This window comes from Seriola dumerili, unplaced genomic scaffold (genome assembly GCF_002260705.1).
Source record: "Seriola dumerili isolate Sdu_G_001 unplaced genomic scaffold, Sdu_1.0 BDQW01000116.1, whole genome shotgun sequence".
Taxonomy (NCBI): Eukaryota; Metazoa; Chordata; class Actinopteri; order Carangiformes; family Carangidae; genus Seriola; species Seriola dumerili.
Window position 1 is genome coordinate 2,166,920 of NW_019174371.1, and position 22,813 is coordinate 2,189,732.

General features: G+C 44.1%; 1 protein-coding gene across 1 annotated transcript in view; it reads right to left on the reverse strand.

Annotated features, from left to right (window-relative positions):
• LOC111223807 (capping protein, Arp2/3 and myosin-I linker protein 3-like) overlaps positions 1 to 21,536 on the reverse strand; it is an 86,734-nt gene extending 65,198 nt beyond the window's left edge. The window contains exons 1-5 of the mRNA XM_022748084.1: positions 21,463 to 21,536; positions 17,468 to 17,562; positions 4,611 to 4,661; positions 2,652 to 2,711; positions 2,444 to 2,565 (exon numbers count right to left, since the gene is read on the reverse strand). Coding sequence (XP_022603805.1) covers positions 2,444 to 2,565; positions 2,652 to 2,711; positions 4,611 to 4,661; positions 17,468 to 17,562; positions 21,463 to 21,520 — 386 coding nt within the window. The 5' untranslated portion in view covers positions 21,521 to 21,536. The remainder of the gene's footprint in view (positions 1 to 2,443; positions 2,566 to 2,651; positions 2,712 to 4,610; positions 4,662 to 17,467; positions 17,563 to 21,462) is intronic.
• Positions 21,537 to 22,813: the final 1,277 nt, after the last annotated feature.

A 22,813-nucleotide genomic window follows, 5' to 3' on the forward strand; every position in this document is an offset into this window, starting at 1 on the left:
GGGGGGGGGGGGGGGGCAGGAGAGCTGCAGGGAGGGAGGGGTACTGAGAGACACATGAGGCAAAGATGCTGTTTGAAATGAGAGAAACAGGTTGATGCTGGTGTTCTGAAAACAACTGGAAGTTATTGTAGCTTGGCATGTATATTTGGCCCACTTATCAGAACGTTCAGCAGTGGCTGTGACACACAGCTTATGGAGACAATTAAGATGCTTGAAGTAGCAAAATGTAGTCTTTTTTTTTTTTTAATACTGAGAGTATTGTAGCCTGAAAATAAAGCAGCCAAACCAGAACATCAGAAAGATGATGAACGGTACCTCGAGCTGGGTTCACCTGGACTGGCAGAAGTGACTCACCGAAGCTTCAGTGTGTGAACTGTAAAGAAGTGCAAGCTAATGATAGCATGAAGCCTTAGCAACGTTAACCTGAAGGGAAACTGTAGCGCACAGAGACAGCAAAGGCAGTGCAGCTGCCTCCATGTTGTCTGAGGGGGAGGACACCACGCCAGACTTTGAAAACTACCTCACTAGAGGGGACATCGTGGACATCAGCAAAGTCATTAGGAATTATCCTCTGGGCACCATGAATGCCTGTACAAATTCAGTCTCGACCGGAGGTAGATCGACCAGCAGACTGACTGAAATTGCCGTCTGTGGAGCGATGCTGCCATGATGGCTGAAACTGAACTATCTTTCATCATCTATATGTTTTGTTTTGTTTGTTTTTTTTAGGGAGAAGCACCGTCCCCGATTTTAGAGAAGAGGTGCTGTGATTAGAAAAGCCTCCGGTCCCAATTACAGGTTGGGGAAAAGGAGAATGGTAAATATTATGCTTTCCCTTCCCTAAGCTGCTGCTGCTGTAGTGCCCTTAAGCAAGACACCGAACTCCCAGCTGCTTAAGTGGAGCACTTCAGTGCCCAAGAGACAGTGCAGCGATACAAGGCTGCTCCCAGGTGTGTGTGATTAAATGAGTGTGACCCTCCCAACTCCCTGCAAGCTTTCACCCTGCAAAATAAAAATACACTCTCTGACAACTTCCAGTGAAATATGCCTGCCAAAAAAGCTAAAGAGCTAAAATTAGCTTATGGGTAGGAAACTAAATACAATTGCATAATAGTCTTAAATAATATCACTGTCTCATTTGCATTGGCAAGATGCCAATTTGCAGCAGACTTGTTTTTTTATTATAGCTGCTCCAGTCAGAATTGAGATGGACAGTGAGTCAACGTGTCCAAGTTTGAAACCGCTTGTCACTTGGTCGTGAACAAATACCACATGAACTGTAAAATTGGGTCCTTGGAACTCTGTTTGAAGCTTCCTCCACTGTAATCATAGAAGAAGAAACACACTCCTCAGCTTTCTGATTGTTCTCTTATACATTTTTTTTTTTTTTTTTAAAACAAAAACCCATCCAGTAAGCAGACAAGAGTCCAGTCCACACAAAGTAAATACTGTGTTCGTACATAATACTGTGCTGTACCTGCTTTGGCTTTTTGATAGGATTACACCGCTCTACTGTTGCATTCAACACACACCATCCTTAATCCCATTTGTCAACAAATCACACACAACACCTCACCACATCCGTGACCTTAATCCCCACCTCATCTCGACAATCATCATCCGGCCCTGGAGCGCGAGCGTACGTGCACGTTCTCTCGATACTATCTGCATTATGTGCCTCAATGCGGCGGCACCAATCAGTTACAAGGCTGCACAATCAAACCCACAACTTCTGTTCTCCCCCTCTCTCTTTATTCTGTTTAAATGTCCTCACTGGAAGCAATCATCCGGCATGGCCCTAATGGAAAAGAGCCATTCTGAAAGATGATAGAGTGCGGAGATAGCCTTGTGCAGGTCAATAGCCGGAGCAGAGTCAATCCCATTGCTCTTAGAAATTGTAGATGAGGGAATACACTCTATGTCTTGCTTGCCTGCTCACACGTACATCCACATGACCATGGAACAACAACATTTCAGGAACTTGAACTCAACTCTATCGAGGCTTCAGCTGTGTGCGAGTGGCTTTCTGACTGGAGGCCTGAGTCTACAGCTCCGTTAGTGACTGTGTGTGTTGTCCCGCTCGCTGCTTTCACTACGTAAACTGCTTTAGAAAATGGAAAAAAAAAAGAAAAGCGCCGACACAATGCCTTAAGGTAACAGCCTACTCGGTGTCAGCTGGCCGATTTAATCCCAGTGATTGCTGGGTGTTAAAGTCTACCGTGACACAGAAATGGGCTGGATGCAAACTACAGCAATACAAGAATGCATTTGGCTGCTGAGGAGGAAAAGTGCCCCTGAAAGTGAAGCTGCCAACTTGCCAAAGCACTGTCAAGTGCTGTTAACGTCGGCCAACTTGTCTTCGCTCCTCAACACAGACGATACAAAACCAAAAAGACTTGCCCCCCCCCCCCCACTCGGGGCGAGGATGCTCGGCGATGCTTACGCATAAATAGAGTTGTTGAACACTCGGGAGAGGGCGTAGTTGATGTGGCTGACCATGTGATCCAGCTGGTCCTGGGTCTGCAGTCTCAGGGAGTAGGTGGTCTTGTCTGTGTCGATGACGACCTGCAGTGTATGGACATGAGTTTTTCTGTCATAATACTTTACACTGATGTGAAGGACCAAATGGCAAAGAAAAAAATAGTTCTCACCTGGTGCTCTGGGTAGGTGTTCATTGCTCTGATTTCCAAGAAGTTGAAGGTAACCTCCACCTGACAACAGCAGAGAAACACCAGTGACACCTTGTCTAATTCACGTCATATCTAATTCATGTCTTCTCACAACTTGTTTTCCGTTTATCTTGATCTAGGCAATATTGTATTCACCAGGGTAATTGCTGTGATCTGGTAATGAACACTTCAAAAGAGGCCGGATGGGTCAAGAAACACGAGCAGTCAGACGATCAGAAGACCCCTAAGGTTAAATTCAAGAGGAAAAAGTAAAACTATTAACTGTAAATACCAATCACAGGGTGCGGACCAACTCTGTGGCTTTGGTAAAATTCTGATATATGTATCGCAACTTTGTGCGACTGGCTACCTGCGATGGGAAAGTCGACAAAGAAGGACAAACATTACGATTCAAAATGAGGCTGTGCATCAATCAGTGCTACACGTGTCCCCAGGGATGGAAGGACCTCCGTGACTTGGCTGACATGGAGAAACAACCGCCGAGTAGGGCCGGGCAATAGGACTTTGAATCAATGTCACGATTATTTCAAACTTTTATCTCTATTATGATTAAAGAATAATTACTTTGGTGCTTATCTGCCTCTTTTTTTGAGCCATGCACTCTTCATATTTCGGTAATGTGATTGAGTTGAGTTAGTGATGGTGTTACCTTTGGTGACTATCTATGTTGTATTCACCACTGGCTGAAAACACATCGTCTCTTAAAGTTTTCACACTAAAATGGGTCCAGAAACGTTTCCTTAAGTCTCTGTTATAGGGGCTTGAACACTCCGGAGTAGAGTGGACACCATCACTTTCATTTTAAAACATATTAGTGTGTATTTAGCCTGAGGCTCAGTGTCTGCACTTGTGTCATCCAAATCTCCAGCCTCGCTTTGAGTGAATGTGGAGTAACGTTAGTTGGACGGGCCGGAGGCACGTGACTGACACAAGTTCGTTCATTGAAGAACGTATTAACTGAATTAACTAACATTGGTGAGCATGTCTGTTCTGATCATTTTTTTCAGTTTATTGCTCAGACCTACTGCCGCGTCTGGAAGAGAAAATCATTTCCAAACACTCAGCCGCACATTCTGCCAGTTGTCCCATGATGGATCAACTGGAATCCACATTTGCCTCTAAAAGAAAGAAAACGGAGCAGATGTTTACATCCTGTCTAATCAGTTCAGCGCTCGTGTTCCTTTCCCTGTTGGATTTTGTTGTAGTTGTGTCGCCACTGTCCCAGATCTCAGGAATTATTCTGGTGTGTACAATTTCATCATGGCTGACAAAAAAATGATAGTAAAAAAAACGATATAAATAAGACTCAGACAGAAAAACCCTGCAGAAACAGTCTGACATTTTGGAAAAATACGCTTATTCACTTTCTGGCCGAGAGTTCGATGAGTAGACTGATGCCACTCACACGTCTCAGTTGATGAATGTGAAGTTACAGCCAGCAGCCAGTTAGCTTAGCTTCGCAAGACAGATTGAAAACAGGGGGGAAAGAGCTAACCTGGCTCTTTCCAAAGGTAATTAAATCAGCGTACCAGCATCTCTATAGCTCAGTAATTAGCACATTATAGCTTGTTTGTTTAATCGGCACAAAAACCAAAGTGTAAAACCATAATCAGCCGAGTCAGCCAGCTGCTGGCTCATATCGATCTTCTCATCCAACTCTCGGCAAGAAAGCAAATTGCCAAAATTTCTAACTACTGCTTTCAACTAGTTTTATGCCACCTGCCACCTTATCGTCTTCATTGTAATCATTATCAAGACTCATATCATTCTAAACCATCATCAGCACAGTCATCATCATTATCTCCTCTCTCCTGCTCTGAAAGTCGGCTGCTTCTCTGTCACATCTCTTGCGCATTACCATGAGATCAAGGCTGGCAAGTGAAAGCCATAAAATTTCAGTGAGAGCGGGGGAACATTTACCTTGGTGGGCACTTTGACAGCAAAGAGATACAGTCTCCATGTTGCCAGGACCTGAGGGGAGAACACATTCATTTTTCTGTCACAGAGCAGGAAATGCAAAATGCAAATCACAGCAAAAATAGCACAGCACAAACACCCTGTAAAAGAGAGCAAATCATCACTGCAGTTCATCCGAATGGCTCGTAAGTCATGCTAAGCACTCCAGACATTAGCAAGCTAATGATGATGATAGCGCGTGCGAGCGTGTGTGTGTGTGTGTGTGAGAAAGAAATATTGTGGCGAGATTGCGAGTCATATGACAGTCCGATTTATCGCGCTGAAGTTGTGTTGATGGAACTAAGTAGCACTTATTCAACAGATGCCTCATCGCGTCAGGGAGGAAACTAATGCTAAGATAAAGGCGGGGGGAGGACAAAGAGGACAAAGAAGATGGGAAGAGTAAGCAAAAAGAGAGGTGTGCTTTCACCAAAAGAAAGGAATTACCATTTAAAAGTATCTGGGGAAACGTAAGAGACAGAAAAATTGTGAATATATTCACATTTGCCTATGTAATTAATCTCATTCATAATTCAAAAATCCATAATTAGCATATCCCATGCATGCAGCGTGCATCTCTGTCCCTCCCTAGCGCTCTCTCTCTCTCTCTCTCTCTCTCTCTCTCTAATGCTTGCCCACACTTTCTCTTTGCTCTTTTTCAGCTGCTTCTCAAATCCCATTCCTGGCTTGTCCATAATTCCCTCCCTTGCATCCCGTCATTCCTCTGATTTCTCTCTTCATCACCATGGAAATCTGTTCATTTTCCCCTCCATCTTCTTCCTTAATCCCTAATCCCTCCATCTCCCCCCCGTGTGCCACAGTGCCCTGTCTGGTGTGCTCCCGCCTTAACACCTCACTCCATCCCCTCCTGCCCTCCAACCACCTCCTCCTCCCCAACTCCCCTGTCTCCTTTCCCGTTTCAGTTTTTCTATTCTTTTTCTGCTCTGTCGCTTTCAATTCCTCAAGGCCTCTCTGCGCTGAATGGCTAATGGCGCCCTGCTGAGTGGCGGTGAGAGGAAGAAAGAAAATGAAACATACAAAGAGAGAGAGAGAGAGAGAGGAGGCGATGGAAGGACATAGACACCAGATTTTCCTCCTGATAATAAAGTCCTCAGATTCCCCCTCCAACTATACTTTACCAACCCCCGGCAAAACTGGCCTCACAGATCAGCCTCGTGTCTTAACTATGCAGACATCCATAACAGACTCCCACAGAGAAGAGACGGAGGAGAGGGATGAGGAATGAAAACAAGAGACTAAAAAGGAGAAGACATAATGATACCCCCACTGAGAAAAAAAAAAAAAATATCTCTGCACTAAGCTGGTGGAGGGGCCTTCTCAGGAGATTGTTAGTCCAATCACCATTCCTTGACAAGTTTGAAAACTCTGTTATATAAATCCAGAAAAGGAGATGGGGGGGGGGGCGTTGAGGCAAAAGAGGAAAGAAAAAAAAAGAAAAAAAAGTGAAATGAGATGACATATACAGTGAGACAATGAAAGACAGAAACATCCTCTCCCTCCAGAAGCCTTGCAACCTGACAGAAGGTCTCATCATGTAAACAGAGGCATCAATAATGCAGGTTCTCTGACGGGTGCCGATCTGATCCTCTGATGCTCAACACAGCCCACTGCGCAGAGTTTCTCCTCTCTTGATATATCATTTACAGCCCATTGAGGTATCATTAGAGACAATCAATACTCCAGTTATTTTTTGTCTACTTGGATGGGGGTGTGTGCAGCCGTGAAGGGAAAAATCGGCGGGTTTGAACCATCGCAACAGTGTGTGTCCCCGCCACCCCTTTAAAACTTTGAATGCTCCCTCGCTACAACCTCCCTGTGCCCAATTATCCCCCATAAGATCAAGAGGCTGTAAAAGCTGTTAGCATGCTTCTCATTCTCACAGCTGTTTCAACATTTATTTTGTGATTTAGCCAAACTGCAGAATGAACTGTTGGCTGTTACCTCATAAACCGGCATCTGACACTCTGCCAAATATGTTTGGGTTTTTATTTTTTGGTGGAGGGGAATGGTGCGGTATTTTTTGATGTTTAAAAACTTAGCTTGGAAAGAGTTTTCTTGCTGTTCTCAAAGACCAGCAGAGGGATGAGGCTTTATGATCATGTAGCATTAGCTGCCTGTGCACGTCATTCTCCAGCCGAGAGAGCAGTGAAGTTCTGACTGACGGCTGACATTAGGAAATAGTGGAAAAATAGTCAGAATCCTGCAGTTATACTTAAAACTAACCACATCAATATTTCAATCACCTTGACCAAGTTCTCCAGACATCCTGCGCTTCATCCCTTCATTATCTTTCTTTTCCAGATGTGTCTTAACAGATATCTGTTATTATTACCATAATCTAATGATTATAAAAGTGTTTCCCAACCAGTGGGAAGGTGCTGTAAGTGGGCCGACAAATCGTTTGCAAAACAGTATAATTTTGGTGAAAAAGTTTTAAAGAATAAATGAACGAAAAAAAATGTATATAATGTTTTTAAATGTTTTAAAACAAAATTATCAATATTTTAAAAATCCTTTTTTCCCCCTCATATTAAAGCCCTTCACTGTGTAGACTGTGGAGCTTTCTACACATATTTCAGTGAGCCAATCAGACGAGAGGCTCTGAGTCTCTGTTGTGACATCACAAAGGTACAGAAGTCCTGACGGCTCGTTTTAAGGCTCAGTTTCTGAATACAGGCTGTGTGCATTTCTCCACCGACGGAGCACTTTGATACTTTAACAGTATTAATATAGAACCTCGACCTGCTTTATAATCGAAGAAGACATGGAAATCCCTCTTCATACATTATGAGACCTTTAAAACCAAAAGTGGTCTGAGGAAGCATAATTTGGCCTCCGTATTGTTACAGGGGCAGATGTGGGGCCGCCCAAGTGGAATTGGAAAAGGTTGAGAACCACTCGATTAGAATGATGAAAAAGCAATTTTCACTATCATAGTAATGTAGTTATCATTAAATGTGAACTAGGGTAAACTGGTCTGCCTTTCTAGATACAGATGAACTTTACTTTGAAGTCGACTTCAAGTAAAGCCAAGTCCTGATGAAAGGAGAGTACTTTCTCACCATATCTTTCATTTTAATTTTCAATCAAATATGTGTTAAATAATGTTCAATATCAGTTCCTGTATCATTTTAACATTATTGTGGGCCTCACTGGGTGTACGGCTTCCACAGTGTTGTTTATCGTTTCTCTTGGACAGAGCTGTGACGCCCTAGAAAAGTAGAACCTCTCCCGGACAGTCCAGGCTCAAACAGTGCAGATGAATGAGCTTCTCTGAACCTGGGTAACAGATCTAACAAGAAACTGGTCCTCTCTGAAGCATCAAGGCATGAGGATAAATTATCCAGCTATTAACATTAACTGGCACAAAAAGCCAGAACTAAAGTCGAGTCCCACGAGTCAGAATCTTGTGCCCTGATGTGGCATTCATGTTACCCATTCCTCCACGGATCAATCAAAAATCCTGAAATCCGCAGAAAGAATCGTTTTCTGGCCAGGAAATCCTCCGAGATGAGATGGTTGACCTTTCTGACCTGGTCAGCCGGAGTCACGGCAGGTGACAATCTCACAAAGTGTCATGGGAAGTGGCTAAAAAGAGAGGGACTGGTAGATGAAGATGATGGGATTGGGGTGGGGGGAGGTGGTGATGTGGCGGGGGGTGTATGCAGAGGTGCCCTTGCTGTGATGGCACAGTGTCAGATGCACTAGTTCAAAGAGCCAGCCAGCCGGGCCCTGAAGCAGACTGCGAGGGTGGGGAGGGCGTGTGTGTCATACAGAGGGAGAGTGCGCGTATAGTACGTGTGCTAAAACAACAAATGTATCTCTTTCAGGACGTGTGTGTTTGCGCGCATACGCAGCCGAGAGGGCAGAGGGCGGGGGCTTATATTAATCATAAGCTGTCAGGCTCTGGGTCTGGCACTTCAAACGAGATGGTGCAAATCAAAGTGTGTCTCTGGGTCTTGTGTGTATGCGTGTGTGTTGCAGCGTAGCCTCCGAGGGAACAAGCTGAGGATCAGTGCCAGATTTGGCCACCCGTGGTATTTCTGGCTCGTCCACAAGGGCATTTTAAAAACACACACACACACACACACACACACACACCATATATACACACACACACACACACACACACACACCATATACACTGCAAAAATCAGAAACATTCCGATACAGACATTTGCATAAGTCCGACATCCCAGTGCAGCACACACACTCAGTTTTTACTCTCACGCACGTATAATGATGCACAATAGCTTGCTAAGCTGGCTTTGGACTACACTCGGCTGTCTCTCTCCTCTCTCTCTCTTCCTGTCACACACTCACACTCCTTCACACACACACACACACACTCTCACACACACTCACACACACAGTCAGGCATCATTCAAGTGAACTCAGCATCATAAGAACACAACCCTGCCATCAGTTAATCTGTCAGTTTGTGTGTACGTGTGTGTATGTGTGTGTGTGTGTGTATGTGTGTGTGTGTGTGTGTGTGTGTGTGTGTGTGTGTGTGTGTTGAGTGTGTGGAAGTGACAGAGGGGTTTTGAAAGCACAGATGCCCCAGGTCCCGCTTTATAAGTGGACTTTAGAGTGGTTGAAAGAGAGTGAGGGAGAGATGGAGCCACATGAGAGGAAAGAAATGCAAAGCTCAAAAAAAAAAAAAAATCTTGTTCCAGATTCTCACATAAAATCCAACCGGTCCAACGCTCCTAAATCAAAGAGATGGCAAGCAAGTGCGCTGAAACCCAAGGGACCTCTTAAAAGCAGGAGAAAAAAGACGAGAAAAACAGGGAGATAATAGGAAGAGGTTGCAGGGTTGTGCTAGAGATGGGAGGAAGAAATTAGTGTGGAGGAATAAGGGAAGAGTGGTAGAGAATGGGTGAATGGGATGAGAGGGAAAAAAAGGGGAGGAGAGAAAAGACAAAAGAGACAAGCAGCAAGTGTGGGAGAGGCCAAAATGGGTGAGAAAAGAAGAGAGGGAGCGAGGGGAGGGGATGATACAGGAGGACCATGGACATAATGGGAGTGAGGGAGGAGAGGATAGAGAGAGGAAATGAATAGGATGGAGAGATAAAACGGAGGCAGAGATACTTTGAGTGGCCTTTCAAACGCTCAATCAAACTTCTTAGCTCCTTCTCATGCTCATTTGGGGGTGGGGGGGGGTCAGCAGTCACACTTCATAGACTCTCCGCCATAGGCTATCAACATGTGTTATGATAATCAAAAGAAAGCACAGTCCTAATTACAGCGCAGAGCTCTCGCCACGCACCGTCAGATGGTAAATCCCACCTATACGCGCAGAGAGAACAACTCCGCGCCGAGTATCTCGGAGGGAAGAAGCCGTGAGAAGAATACTGCGGATGATGCGGGGGTAATGTTCTCCATTACGCAAGCATATTACACAAAAAAAAAAAGAAAAAAAGAAAAAGAAAAATGGGAGCGTTGTTGAGAGAGGGAAAGAATGCAGGATTCTTGCCGCCAGCACGGGTTGTCTCAACGTTATTGCTTTGTGCTCGGCTTTCTTTCACAGTCCAGTGCACAGTTGGAGCCTCTCCGCAACAAAGTGTCATCTGAGCCGGAAGCGAGGCCCAGTTTCACCGTTTAAAATGCACGAGTTGATTATGCAATTCAACGAGTGTTGCTCGCTTTTGACTTTGCTTAACCACCGAGCATGATTTTTAGTCGAGTTCAAAACTGGCCCAATTTTAGCCTTGGTGATCATGTATTCACTGTCCTGCAGGCTCAGGAGACCAAAACACGAACTGTAAAGACTGAATCTAGACTGGGACCTTGGTATCGGAGTCGCCACCATTCTTCCTCCGCAAATCGCTTCTGTCTGGCTTCATTGAACGGTGGTGATGAAGTCATAAATACCAGACAAAGAGCCTTTGGAAATCTTTGCAGTCTGTTCAGGACCACATTTGTGTCTTGGCAGTGCGCTGTGGTTGCTGTCTGCACAAGTTTGAGGTGTTCAGTCACATTCTGCAGGAGCTGTCAAAAGGTGTTCAGGGAAATGTAGTAAATCAGTAACTGAATTAGATTAGGGACGATGAGGGAAGGAGGACTCAACAGAAGTAAATTACAATACTTATTGATTCAGTGGTCACTAATTGATTAAGATTTATATTGTAAGAAAACCAAAGGGAGGAATTTTACCTCAGTGTCAATGAAATCCGTCTTCAAATTTACAAATCTACAGTTAACAGATCTAACAAGGAAACACCTTCATATCAACTGGCCGTACATGTGCAGGGGAGAGCGGGGATGGTTTGACATGTCTGTCTGTATCTTGGAGCTCTTTTTAGCCAGTGCGTTCAAATCATAACTAGTTACATGTGTCTGCTAATAAATGGTGTAAGTGTTGTCTCTGCAAACCGACACGCATGGTTTAACCTCAAACACAAGGAGTGAAATGCTCCAATTCATCCCATAGTCCTGGTTAGTTGTAACATATCCTGGGGTTATGATATAAGAATTATATATATATATATATATATATATTAAGTTTATTATTCAACACTTAAATTACTTATTAACTGTCAGTCTTAGTAGTGATTGAACATAATAAAACTGAACAAAACGTACAAAATTAGCTTAAAAAATTGCCCGTGACAAGTGACCTTGTACTGTTGTTACAACTAACCCAGACTCTTGTAGCCATGAAGTAGCTTACCTAAAAGCTAACCGCTAAAACATTAGCACTGACAACTTGCAGAAAGACATGAAAGACATCTAAACCAAAACTTTTCAAATTTAAGTTTGAGGAGTTTAACTACAAAGCAGGCAATGATATCGCAAAAATAAATGAATTTTACCTCAGAATTAGTTTTTCCCTTCTAAAACTGGCTGCCACATGGTGCTACGCTTCCTCACATGAGGAATAAGGACCAAACTGAGCATGTGTGGAGTGAATCAGCTGATTCGTAACTTGTTCTTGTTTGGAGAAATTGGAAGTGTTACAACTGACCCGTGTTACAACCGTCCCCGGTCTCCCCTATCTCGATGAATGAAAAGGTGGGCGCTTAATTGCAGACTGTTCTGGTACACCGTGCTTTTTTCTGTGTAGTTCAGTGAGACGGAGCTGCAAAAATGAAATAATTTATCAACGTAGATTTGGTTTCCCATGTTGTGTATGCTATCGAGCTCCACTGTCCTCTTCCCTTGTCAGACTGATTTATTTGAATCATTTTTAAAAAGGTGTGAAGAGGCAGAATGGCTGAGGACAATCTGCTCAGTATCAATACTGTTACAGGAAGTCCTGGGTACATGTTCCCAGTAACTCAAATATTAGAGCGAGTCTGAAAAGACTTTTAATTGTTGATCATCTCCACAGCTTTGACGTTTGCAGCCTCTAAGATTTGTGACTCCTTTAATGTAGTGACACACAGGTTGAAATATTTTATTGATGCGCCTCCATAAAGTTGAAGCACAAGAGACAAAAAAGCATAAAAATTGATGCAACAGGAGACAAGACATCCCTGCTATTTGTCTCAAATATGGATTAAGCTTCAAAAGCTGCTACATTTCCCATGATGCAACCATTAAAATGTCTTCATTCGACCATCTCTGCCTGGTACATGCACGTCTTTCAGACCCTATGACTGTTTTTGTATAGAAAGTTTGGAAAGTTGGCTCCACAGCCACAGACAACATTATACAACCAATTTAACGTCAGTAGTCGAATGTCAGAGTTCTAACTATGCAGTCAAAGTTTTAGCAGCAGGGAATTACCTCAGTGTCTGGATAAACCAGTTAAGCACAAGTCAATGATGTAGTTTACACTGGACGGAGCACCGAGGAACAGAAGCAATTTAACAACCCAAAGAGTGATAAAAATTCAATAATTAAAAAGACGCATGGAGAGAAGATTGAAAACGCTAATTCATGCAGATGAAGTTAAAACAAACCCACAGGAGTAAAAGAAACGTAGCAGCTTGAAAACAAACAAACAAAAAAAAAGGTAGAAAGGATCAACAACGGCAACAAAATTAAAATAAGCAAAGACATCTCAGTTAAAGGAAAATTAGATGCATGAGGTTGAATTCAGGACATGAGGAAAAAAGGGAGCTTAAAGAAAGATACTGATGAACTACAAACATCTTAAGAGCAATAAGCTTTGTACTACTTTTATTTACTTATATTCATTTAGTCACAAAATGCTCAGTTATCCAGTACATGCAGCTACATTTGGGGATGGTATTAACTGCCAGCTGCTACAAATTTCAAGTCAAATCAATTTTATTTAGCACAAAAACACAAGTTCATCTCAGGAGACTGTACAGCCGGTCAATTCTTTGATTATCAGGTTCAGAACAGGAAGGCCTCTGTTTTTAACAAAATGCTAGAAGCAGCAACGGTGAAATTATAACGATCAGAATGACTAGAATATTACTTTAATAAGAAATATACTGGGTGAGGTTACTTTATATGTACCCATAAGTAAATCTGATTTGCAGTAAGAGTCATCAATCTTACACATACATATTTAACACAGCACAGACACCATGTGCACAAGGTAAATAAAAATGAATGAATTAAACATTGCCTCTATGCATTGTTACTACACTACACTATGCTCTCTTTTATACTTTGTGACTATGACCCTTCGCCCAGAAGGAAGAGGCTGTTCAAAGGCTGTGAATCATCATTTACTTACTAATAAGAACATAAAGTATCATGTCAAGTAACTAAAGAGTTTCATGCATGATTGATTTTATGTGGAACAAAGCAACTTTCAAAGTGACTGTTGACCATCGGTGTAAAGATTCTGAAACCGAGATACAAACATACACGATCTTATACCACAATACAGGAGGACAGAACCGCAATACCCCAAACACCAACCTGCTGCCACTGCTGCAGGTGCAGCCTGTTGAGCTCTCCCTTCTTTACTAATGTAACAAAACTCCTTTTTCATTTCTCAATTATTTTTAGTTAATCCCCCCTGGCACAAAAAAACGCAGAGGTATGAACCAAACTGGATTTGGAGAATCATTATAAATTACTTCCAACTTTCTAAATATCATCCCTGCTGTAACCATCCCCCAAACCTGCACATCCACTAAGCACACAACAACAACCGTATCTTTACATGCACAGCACTAACTTGACCTCAAACCTCAGTCCCAGTGGAGTTTCACGAGCGGGGACTTCCACGTAACTGCAGGAACTAAGTGGAAATAAGCACAAGCGTGCTCAGGACTGTCAAACAGTGGCCGTCTCAGCCAGTAATAGGCCCATTATTAGAGGGAACCGCGGAGTCAACAGAGGAGAAAACGGAGCGACCGATCAGGATAAATAAGTGGCGGAAGAAACAAATCGGCAACTGGGGCATCAAACCACATCAGAGATTTCCTTCCTCCCCTCTCCCCCTTCACTCCTTCCTCCATTCCCTTTCCTCTAGTGGGATGCCCACCCCTCTTCTTCCAATCACACCCACTCACTCCTCCCCCTCTGTCTCTCTCTCCCTTCTCTCTGCCCTTTGAAGATGCTTTGTTTTCTGAGTTGCCTCTAATCTTCAAATAGGGTGATCTAATAATGGCTGTAAGAGTGTGTATGCGGTATGCAAGTTTGATGCACTGAACCATGTGTTTCTGTGTAGATGCTTCCTGCACATGTCAAACTGTGTGTGTGTGTGTGTGTGTGCGTGTGTGTGTGTGTGTGTGTGTGTGCGTGCGTGCGTGCGTGCGTGCGTGCGTGCGTGCGTGCGTGCGTGCGTGCGTGCGTGCGTGCACCAAGTGAGGGGAACATGCATGTTGATGCTCTCCAACACACTGCCCTGGGTGCTGTTTGGATGTCATGCTGAGCCCTCCCTGGGTCTGTCTGAGATGGGTGGAGGGAGACAACCCTATGAGTGTGTGTGTGTGTGTGTGTGTGTGTGTGTGTGTGTGTGTGTGTGTGTGTGTCTGTCTGTGTTTGAGTGTGTGTGTGTGTTGCAGCATGATGGCTGGTACAGTCAACACACACAGACAGCTAGATACCAGCAGTCTCCGCAGGGAAAAGGGGGTACAAAGAAAGAGCAAGATGTAGAACAAAGACTTTCATGGATAGAATAGTAAAGAAACACTATATACAACATAGTTAAAAACTCCTCTTTCCGCAACCTAAACAAAGCAGAGGAATTGAGATGAAAGCTACAATCCTGTACAGATTTGACCTGCTAAATCTATTGCAGCCGTGTGGGGGGGGGGATCCACATGAAAGTGAGGATAAAGGTAAGAGAAGGCCTCGCCTAAGCCTTCAGGCTTAGAAAAATGATTTTCAAGACTAAACTTCAGCTCCGTATTAGAGAGCAATCCCAGAACACTCAATTTACTTTAAGAAGCATGTATGATATTTGCAAGCATGGGTGAAGAATTAGTGGCAAGAGAGAGTAAGTGAACCTTTTGGAATTACTTGCATTTATGTAGAAATTTGTCCAAAAATTTTGTTAAAATCTATTTTAAGTATTAACACATAAATCATTGTACTCTTCTTGTCCGTACCTAGCAGCAACCTCTGGGCCTGAAAAATGAAGCCAACACTAAAAAGTGCAGCTGTTCGAATGGCCACTTTGAGGCTTGGTCTCTACAGCTTATTTCCTCCTTCATGACAACTGTACAGGGGGTGGATTTTTATATAATTAACCCTTTTAAATTTTATTAATTAAAGTTAGGCATAATTACGAGCGTGGCTGCTTTGAGTGACAGGTGGTTGAGTTTATGCTTGCCACAAACTGGCATGCACCGAAGTCTCGGACCCACACGCCCCACCTCTTTGACCATTTTGGGATTAGCTGGGAGTTAGGTGGAGTCAGGCTCTGCCAAGCTGTCAACGGCGGCGCAGCCCACTCTGAGCTTCAAAACCGCTCTTCAGAGACCGATGGGTGACATGATGGAGGCTACGTCCATCATTATATACAGTCTATAGTCCATCGTGAATACATCACTCACAGTGTATGCTGGAAAAAGTTTGTGACGCCCTCGGCTAATGAGATGAACAAAAAATAACTAGAGTCAGGAGTTTTAAAACCTGGAGTCCTGGAGGTGATGAAGAGAAACATCTGCTGATGTGAAACACGCCTCACAAAAAGAGACCTCAGAAGACTTACGATAATTGTTGATTTGCATAAAGCTGAAAGGGTTACAAAGTGATTTCAAAGAGTTTAAATATTCATCAGTCCACAGTCAGACAAAGTGTTTATAAATGAGACGATTTAGTTCTGTGGCTACTCTCCCTGGAAGTAAGCGTCCAGCAACAACAGCTCCAAAAAGCACAACGCAGAATGATCAGTGAGGTAAAACTGAGGCCCAGAGTTTATGTGATATGAGCTGAGAGAAACTGTGTTTGTCTACATTTGTTGATATTAACATTTTATGACCAATCAACACAGAAAACCAGGTAATTCAAAAAGAGTTCACATATTTTTTCTTGCCACTCTGTTTTTGTGCATAACACCAAGAGAGACTGAAACAAACAGTCTATTTACAAACTCTCATCTGTTCACCCTTCATACAGCCAAACAAATTTATACATTAGAGTGAAAAGATTGCCTTTTAGAGGGGGAGACCTTGACAACGAGCTAGAATGAATGCCTATATCCATCTCTCTCTCTCTCACCCCCCCACCCCCCGCCTCCCTTCCTTTGAAAGAATTTGGAGCATTGGCAGCAGCAGCAGCAGCCAAGGCCCATTTGGATAGTAAAAAACTCTTGTAAGGCAGAGACCTAATTGAATTGCTTCTGATGGAAAGAGGAGCTCAATACCCTTTTACAGGTTTGAGTAAAGATGGAGGGAAGAGGGAAGGGCATAAAGGGGAGAGACGGAGGGAAAGCGAGAGGCAACTGGCGTGGTGGTGGTGAGGAGGAGGAGGAGGAGGAGGAGGGTGGTGACGGGGAGGAGAATAATCGAGATGGACAGATAAGGAGGGAGGGAGAGAGGAAACAAAGAGAAGAGATGACAAAAATAGAGGGGAGGGGTGGTAATGATGGAGATAGAGGGAGGGGGGAGGAGTTGGAGAGAGAGAAAGAACAGCAGAGATGGAAAAAACTGAGTGAAGTGCAGATTAATAGTTTTGATTTGCTTATCTGCTTGTCCTTTTTGTTGTTTCCATGGGAGGAAATGAGCTCGCTCTCGTGCATAGCAACTGATCAGTCACTAATGTGGCTGACTAATTGACAATTTCTCAATAGCAGCGGTGGCCTTGGCTCGCACATGCTCCTTGAACACATCACAGGCTGCCCACACACCCTCTGGCATGCACTCTCTCACACACACACACACACACACACACACACACACTGAGGTTTCTTCAGGAAAAAAAAAAAAAAAAAAAAACAATAAATCCCTGAGCTGTATGTACCCCACGTCAGGGTCACACACACACACACACACACACACACACACACACACACACACACACACACACACACACACACACACACACACAGATCTCTTGCCTGTGGCATTAAGGCCATCCTGCCACATCTAATAAACTCTGAGGATGGACTCAGTAGGCCATGGCATGGTGTCCACTTCACTCTGCTTAGGCAGCATCTGTCTTAAGCCTGATTTTCAACGCATCTGTTGTGTCTCAGGATGTGTAATCTGTGACTTCTTACGGCTCTTTCAATGTCGCAATTAACTTCCATTGATTTCCATTTCGCCTGTAACGAGCCACTGCCATCCTGTTCCATATTCAACACCTCAAACATTACGACGCTCCCTTTAACCACGACTATCTCTCTCAGGTGACCTGGTGTGACTGCAGAGCGATGGGGGGTGATTGGTGTGAGGAGTGAGGGTGTTGGCGTCTCTCACCAGAATCCTGTCCTCTGATTTGCCGCTCCTGGTGTCCTGCTTGACGGCTCGCACGAACTTAACGGCTTGCTTGTCCAGCACCTTCCTGATGCTCTCTGGAGATGAAGAGCAGAGCGAAAACAAGGATGAAACGGGAGCACTAATTACACCATGTAAACATAACAGAAATGAAAAGCGCTGTCCTGAGATGCACTCAGAAACACAGTGAAAGGCTTTTCAAAGGGGAAATGTATGAATTTAAATGCACAGCTTGGTGACACATGAAAGTAAAACCACAGTAAATGAGAGGAGAAGGGAAAGGTCTTTATACCTCACTGCATGGAGCCAAATGGGTCATTCCTCTTTGTGTAAGATATTATTAACCATCACTTATTAACTATAACACGAAGCTAGGAGTTACTGTTCATGAAATAAGAATAACTTCACAAACAAAAACTGAACAGAGCACAACAGAAAACAATGTGGCTGCTGCTGTGACAAAGCTGTTCAAGTGACTACAGTGAAAAGTAACCACCAGCAGATACTGATAAATAAGACAATGTTGTGCACAAGTGGTTGCTATGGTGCTCAAAATTCTACCAACAGCGCAATGCAAGAGTATAAAAGTGGAAACAGTGAATACTAGGACAGCAGTGACTAATGTGGATCAGGCTAAAACCTCCTGCCCTCATCAAGGCGGTGAGACCGATCAAGTGTAACATGACAAATATAGACTGAATGTTTGGGAAGTTTGAAAGTTAGGGATACACTGAGTCAAATTTCTCTCTCTAGATACCGAAATAACTCTAATAACTCAACTCGGTGTCATTTCTGACGCAGATTACCTGCACAATACTTCCCCAAACTTTTACATCTGTACACTGCACTATGTAGAACTTGTGGGAATCATTTGTATGTAAGGTAACGCGGGCCAAAGGATTTTCGTGGCGCTAAAAACTGAGTCAGCAGACTGCTGTGACAGCAAAAACAATGAATTTCATAATGACACTGACAGAGACACTGTGCTCACTTCATACAGTCAGTATCAGAGCGGTGTATCAGACGGCATCATCATCAAAACACAGAAGAGACCTTGATGGTTTATTCTCAACCTTGAAAACAGCAGTCGATGAAGCAATCTTCATTCAAGGTCTAACTTCCTTCTGGAGCTTTTAACTGAATCAACAGGTAAAAGTTACTCAAGGTCAAGAATGAACTGTCAAGATCAAGATGGACGATAAGCCCCTAAAAGTGATCACAGTACTAATGTTTATTATCTATATCTGGAGAGCACTTTACAAAAGTCAAATTAAACTTCTTCACAACAAAATCAAGCTGCAAAACACTTTAAAATCATCAAATATTAAATAATAATAAATCAAAAAACTCAAAGTCAAGATGAATGTTTTAAGAAAGTAAGCCGTAAACATCTGTTGTTTGAACATCTGCAGTTACATGACAAATTCAGCGGATGATGAAGACCATGTGATACCATCAAAGGTACAGCTGAAACAATTAGCTGATTGATCGAACAACATTAAATCAATCTAAAATTGTTTCGATAACTGATTGTTAAAGTACATTTTTTGAGCAAAAATGCCAAATAGATGTAAAATATTTGCTTATTCTTTTAGCCTAATGTAAAAGTAGGCTTCAAGAATTAATCAAAATATTCTCTGAAATGCAGCATATATAAATCACACACTGAAGTCCTTTGATGAAATTTCATCAGGAAAATAATCAACAGATTAATGAATACAATCGTTCGTTGCAGACCTATAGTCAAAAGTGACAAAAGTAAGTAAGTGGACCTTGAGTGGAAATTGTTTGACAACGAATAAAAGGGTTCAACCCTCCAGTCGCGCTCCAGACACATTAACAGTGCCAAGCTGCAGTGATTGTTCTGTGATTGTACTGTGATTGATTGATTGCATTGTTCTGGAGGATTGTGGTGGCAACGAACCTTAATAAGACATTTTATGTTGGGTTTGTTTTATATTTGTCACCCATGTGTAAATTGTTCTATTACAGTGACTGTCATTAGTAAAGTCAGCTGGACATCAGAGCATTAAGACTTGGATTTAGGACACCGGCAGGGGACACTTTTTGGATGTGCTCCTGTGGATTGTGTTATCTTCGAGCTTTTGTTTGCGATCTTCCATTCAAATGTGTGTTCTGTTTGTATGTAGCTGTGAATCAGAAACTGTGCCCAAATCCCAGTGATGTCGCCACGATGCTGTCACCATGTCTTGGGAGAGAGACTGGTGGATTATTCCTTTAAAGTCAGCCGCACAGGGGTGAAGCTTCACAGAGACAGCTAGAAAGACACCAACACAAACATGAGGACAGGCAGACACACGTGCATGCACGCACGCACGCACACACACACACACACACACACACACACAACCTCTAGCTGAAGAGGACTCATAACTGGGCTATTTTTAGCCTCAGAGAAAGAAAAAAAAAAAAAAAGCAGCCCAGCTCATCTCAATGGAGCCAAACACAAGATCAAGAGCTGCAGTCTTCGGGGGCCTCTACTCCACCATGCCAGGCGACCCTGCTGAAGCGCACTGAACCGCACCACAGGCCTCCTCCATAACAATCCGACTGCTGCTCACAAACACAATGTCAACCTATATCTCCAGACTGCAAACACACACACATATGCCTGCGAGCTGTGTGATATTCACAGTCCACAATTTCAAGCGGGGGCCACCCATGCTAAATATGCACTCATGGAGCCCGCCTGATGGAGATACAAGCGTGTCATGCTGTGTCACGATGCTCCATTGTGTCCGTCTCCCAACTCTCTCGCCGCTGCACACACTCATAATTCTCACTTTTCCACATCCAGCAACAACCATGAAGTTGGCTCTCACACTTGAGTGAGCCGCGGCAGATGCAGGGAGGACGAGGCAGGGATGGGATGGTGTGGGGACGGGGATGGGGATGGGAGGGGTGGTGGTGGATCGTACCAGCAGATCGACTGAAGGATCAGCCGCAGACAAACACAGAGTTATTGACGTTAAGCTGGGTAAGACCCAATCACTTAAACCTTTTAACACACTCTGTGCCCCCCCCTCCCCCCTTAAGGCCTGCTGGTGTGACCTCTGCATTTGCTCCCAAAGGAGTGAAACAAGGCAGAAGGAGGGGGGGGGGGTAAGAGGAAGCCCCTTTTCTTCCTCTTCAGTTCCCTCATATCCTCACTGCTCTCTTGACACTTTGATGGATCTACTCGTGAACCCCCCCCCTCCTCTAGTCCCCCACTGACAGGTGTGGTAATGGCCTAATGCTGACTGGCTTTTATCACCAGGCCAGACAGAAGGGGCTTGACCAGGTTGAGCTGGTAAACAGCAGGATTTACCGTCAGGATAATTAGCAGTGAGAGAGACACACCTTCTTTAGCACCTTATCATCCAAACATGTTGATGTGTGTATGTGTGTGTGTGTGTGTGTGTGTGTGTGTGTGTATTGTGCTGTCCAATCTCCCCGGCAGAGAGGCTCAGCCTGTGTGCAGCTGAACCCATGCTGCCTGCTGCACGCAAAGCGCTCCCAGTCGCACAATAACTCCCACGCACACAGGGAGCAGAGAGGAGAAAGAAATGAAAACTCCTAATGAATATACACATCAAAGACACACATGCTTAACACTTATTAAAAAAAAAAAAATTCTCTGACAGCACTACAGGACGCATGTGCCATGCATCTCTTTATGCCAAATCAATCCAAAAGTGAACACTCTCGGTTGCGGAGATCGGCGGGTTTACAATCTTCAACAGCCATTAACTCTGCTTTTTGCCTGGGGAGACATTTCCAGCGCTTGCCTGCGATGATAACTCCTTTCAAATCAAACGCACTGGAAAGCGGCGGTTTAAAGAGCAGCCGAGTAAAGAAAAACTCACCGCACGCGTCTTATAACAGCTCTGCCTCCTCCTTCTCCTGTCTTCTCGGGATGCTTAAAGGTTAAAACACACTTTCCCGAAAAAAAAAAAAAAACTCCTGTTTGGGCTCACCTGTGATTTCCCTGCTGACGCTGACAAAGCCCGCAGCTGTGGTCTCCTTTGAGGCCATGGTGCGCTCCTCCCGCCGGTCCGGCCCCTTAGTCTTCTTCTTCTTCTTCTTTTTCTTCTTCCTTCTCTTCTCTCTTTCGTCTGGTCACAAATGTCCTCCCTTAGACTCTCTTCTCCGCCGCCCCCTTTCTTTTTTTTTTTTACCTCCCTCCGCGCCTGCAGGTGCTCCGGGCGCAGCAACAGCCGGTACTGAGTGATGCGAGCCGATGCTGTGGTGCGCACTGGCAAAACCCGAAGAGCGCCTCCGACTCCAGCACTCTAGCACGAGGGAGAGAGAGGAGAGAGAGAGAGAGAGAGAGAGAGAGATCGAGGCTGGGGCGCGATGAACAGCTAAGTAGAGGCTGTTGCGTAGCGACCGGAGCAGATCCTGCAGGCGCGGAGGGAGGTAAAAAAAAAAAAGAAAGGGGGCGGCGAGAAGAGAGTCTAAGGGAGGACATTTGTGACCAGAGAAAGAGAGAAAGAGAAGGAAGAAGAAAAGAAGAAGAAGAGAGAAGACTAAGGGGCCGGACCGGCGGGAGGAGCGCACCATGGCTCAAAGGAGACCACAGCTGCGGCTTTTGTCAGCGTCAGCAGGGAAATATCACAGGTGAGCCCAAACAGGAGTTTTTTTTTTTTTTTTTCGGGAAAGTGTGTTTTAACCTTTAAGCATCCCGAGAAGACAGGAGGAGAGGAGGGCGAGAGCTGTTATAAGACGACGCGTGCGGTGAGTTTTTCTTTATAGTCGCTGCTCTTTAAACGCGCCGCTTTCCAGTGCGTTTGATTTGAAAGGAGTTATCATCGCAGGCAAGCGCTGGAAATGTCTCCCCAGGCAAAAGCAGAGTTATATGGCTGTTGAAAGATTGTAAACCCGCCGATCTCCGCAACCGAGAGTGTTCACTTTTGGATTGATTTGGCATAAAGAGATGCATGGCACATGCGTCCCTGTAGTGCTGTCAGAGAATTTTTTTTTTTTTAATAAGTGTTAAGCATGTGTGTCTTTGATGTGTAATATTCATTAGGAGTTTTCATTTTCTTTCTCCTCTCTGCTCCCTGTGTGCGTGGGAGTTTATTGGTGCGACTGGGAGCGCTTGCCGTGCAGCAGGCAGCATGGGTTCAGCTGCACACAGGCTGAGCCTCTCTGCCGGGAATTGGACAGCACAATACACACACACACACACACACACACACACACACATAACACACATCAACATGTTTGGATGATAAGGTGCTAAAGAAGGTGTGTCCTCTCTCACTGCTAATTAATCCTGACGGGTAAATCCTGCTGTTTAATCTCGTCTTCAAGTAGACGCAAGGC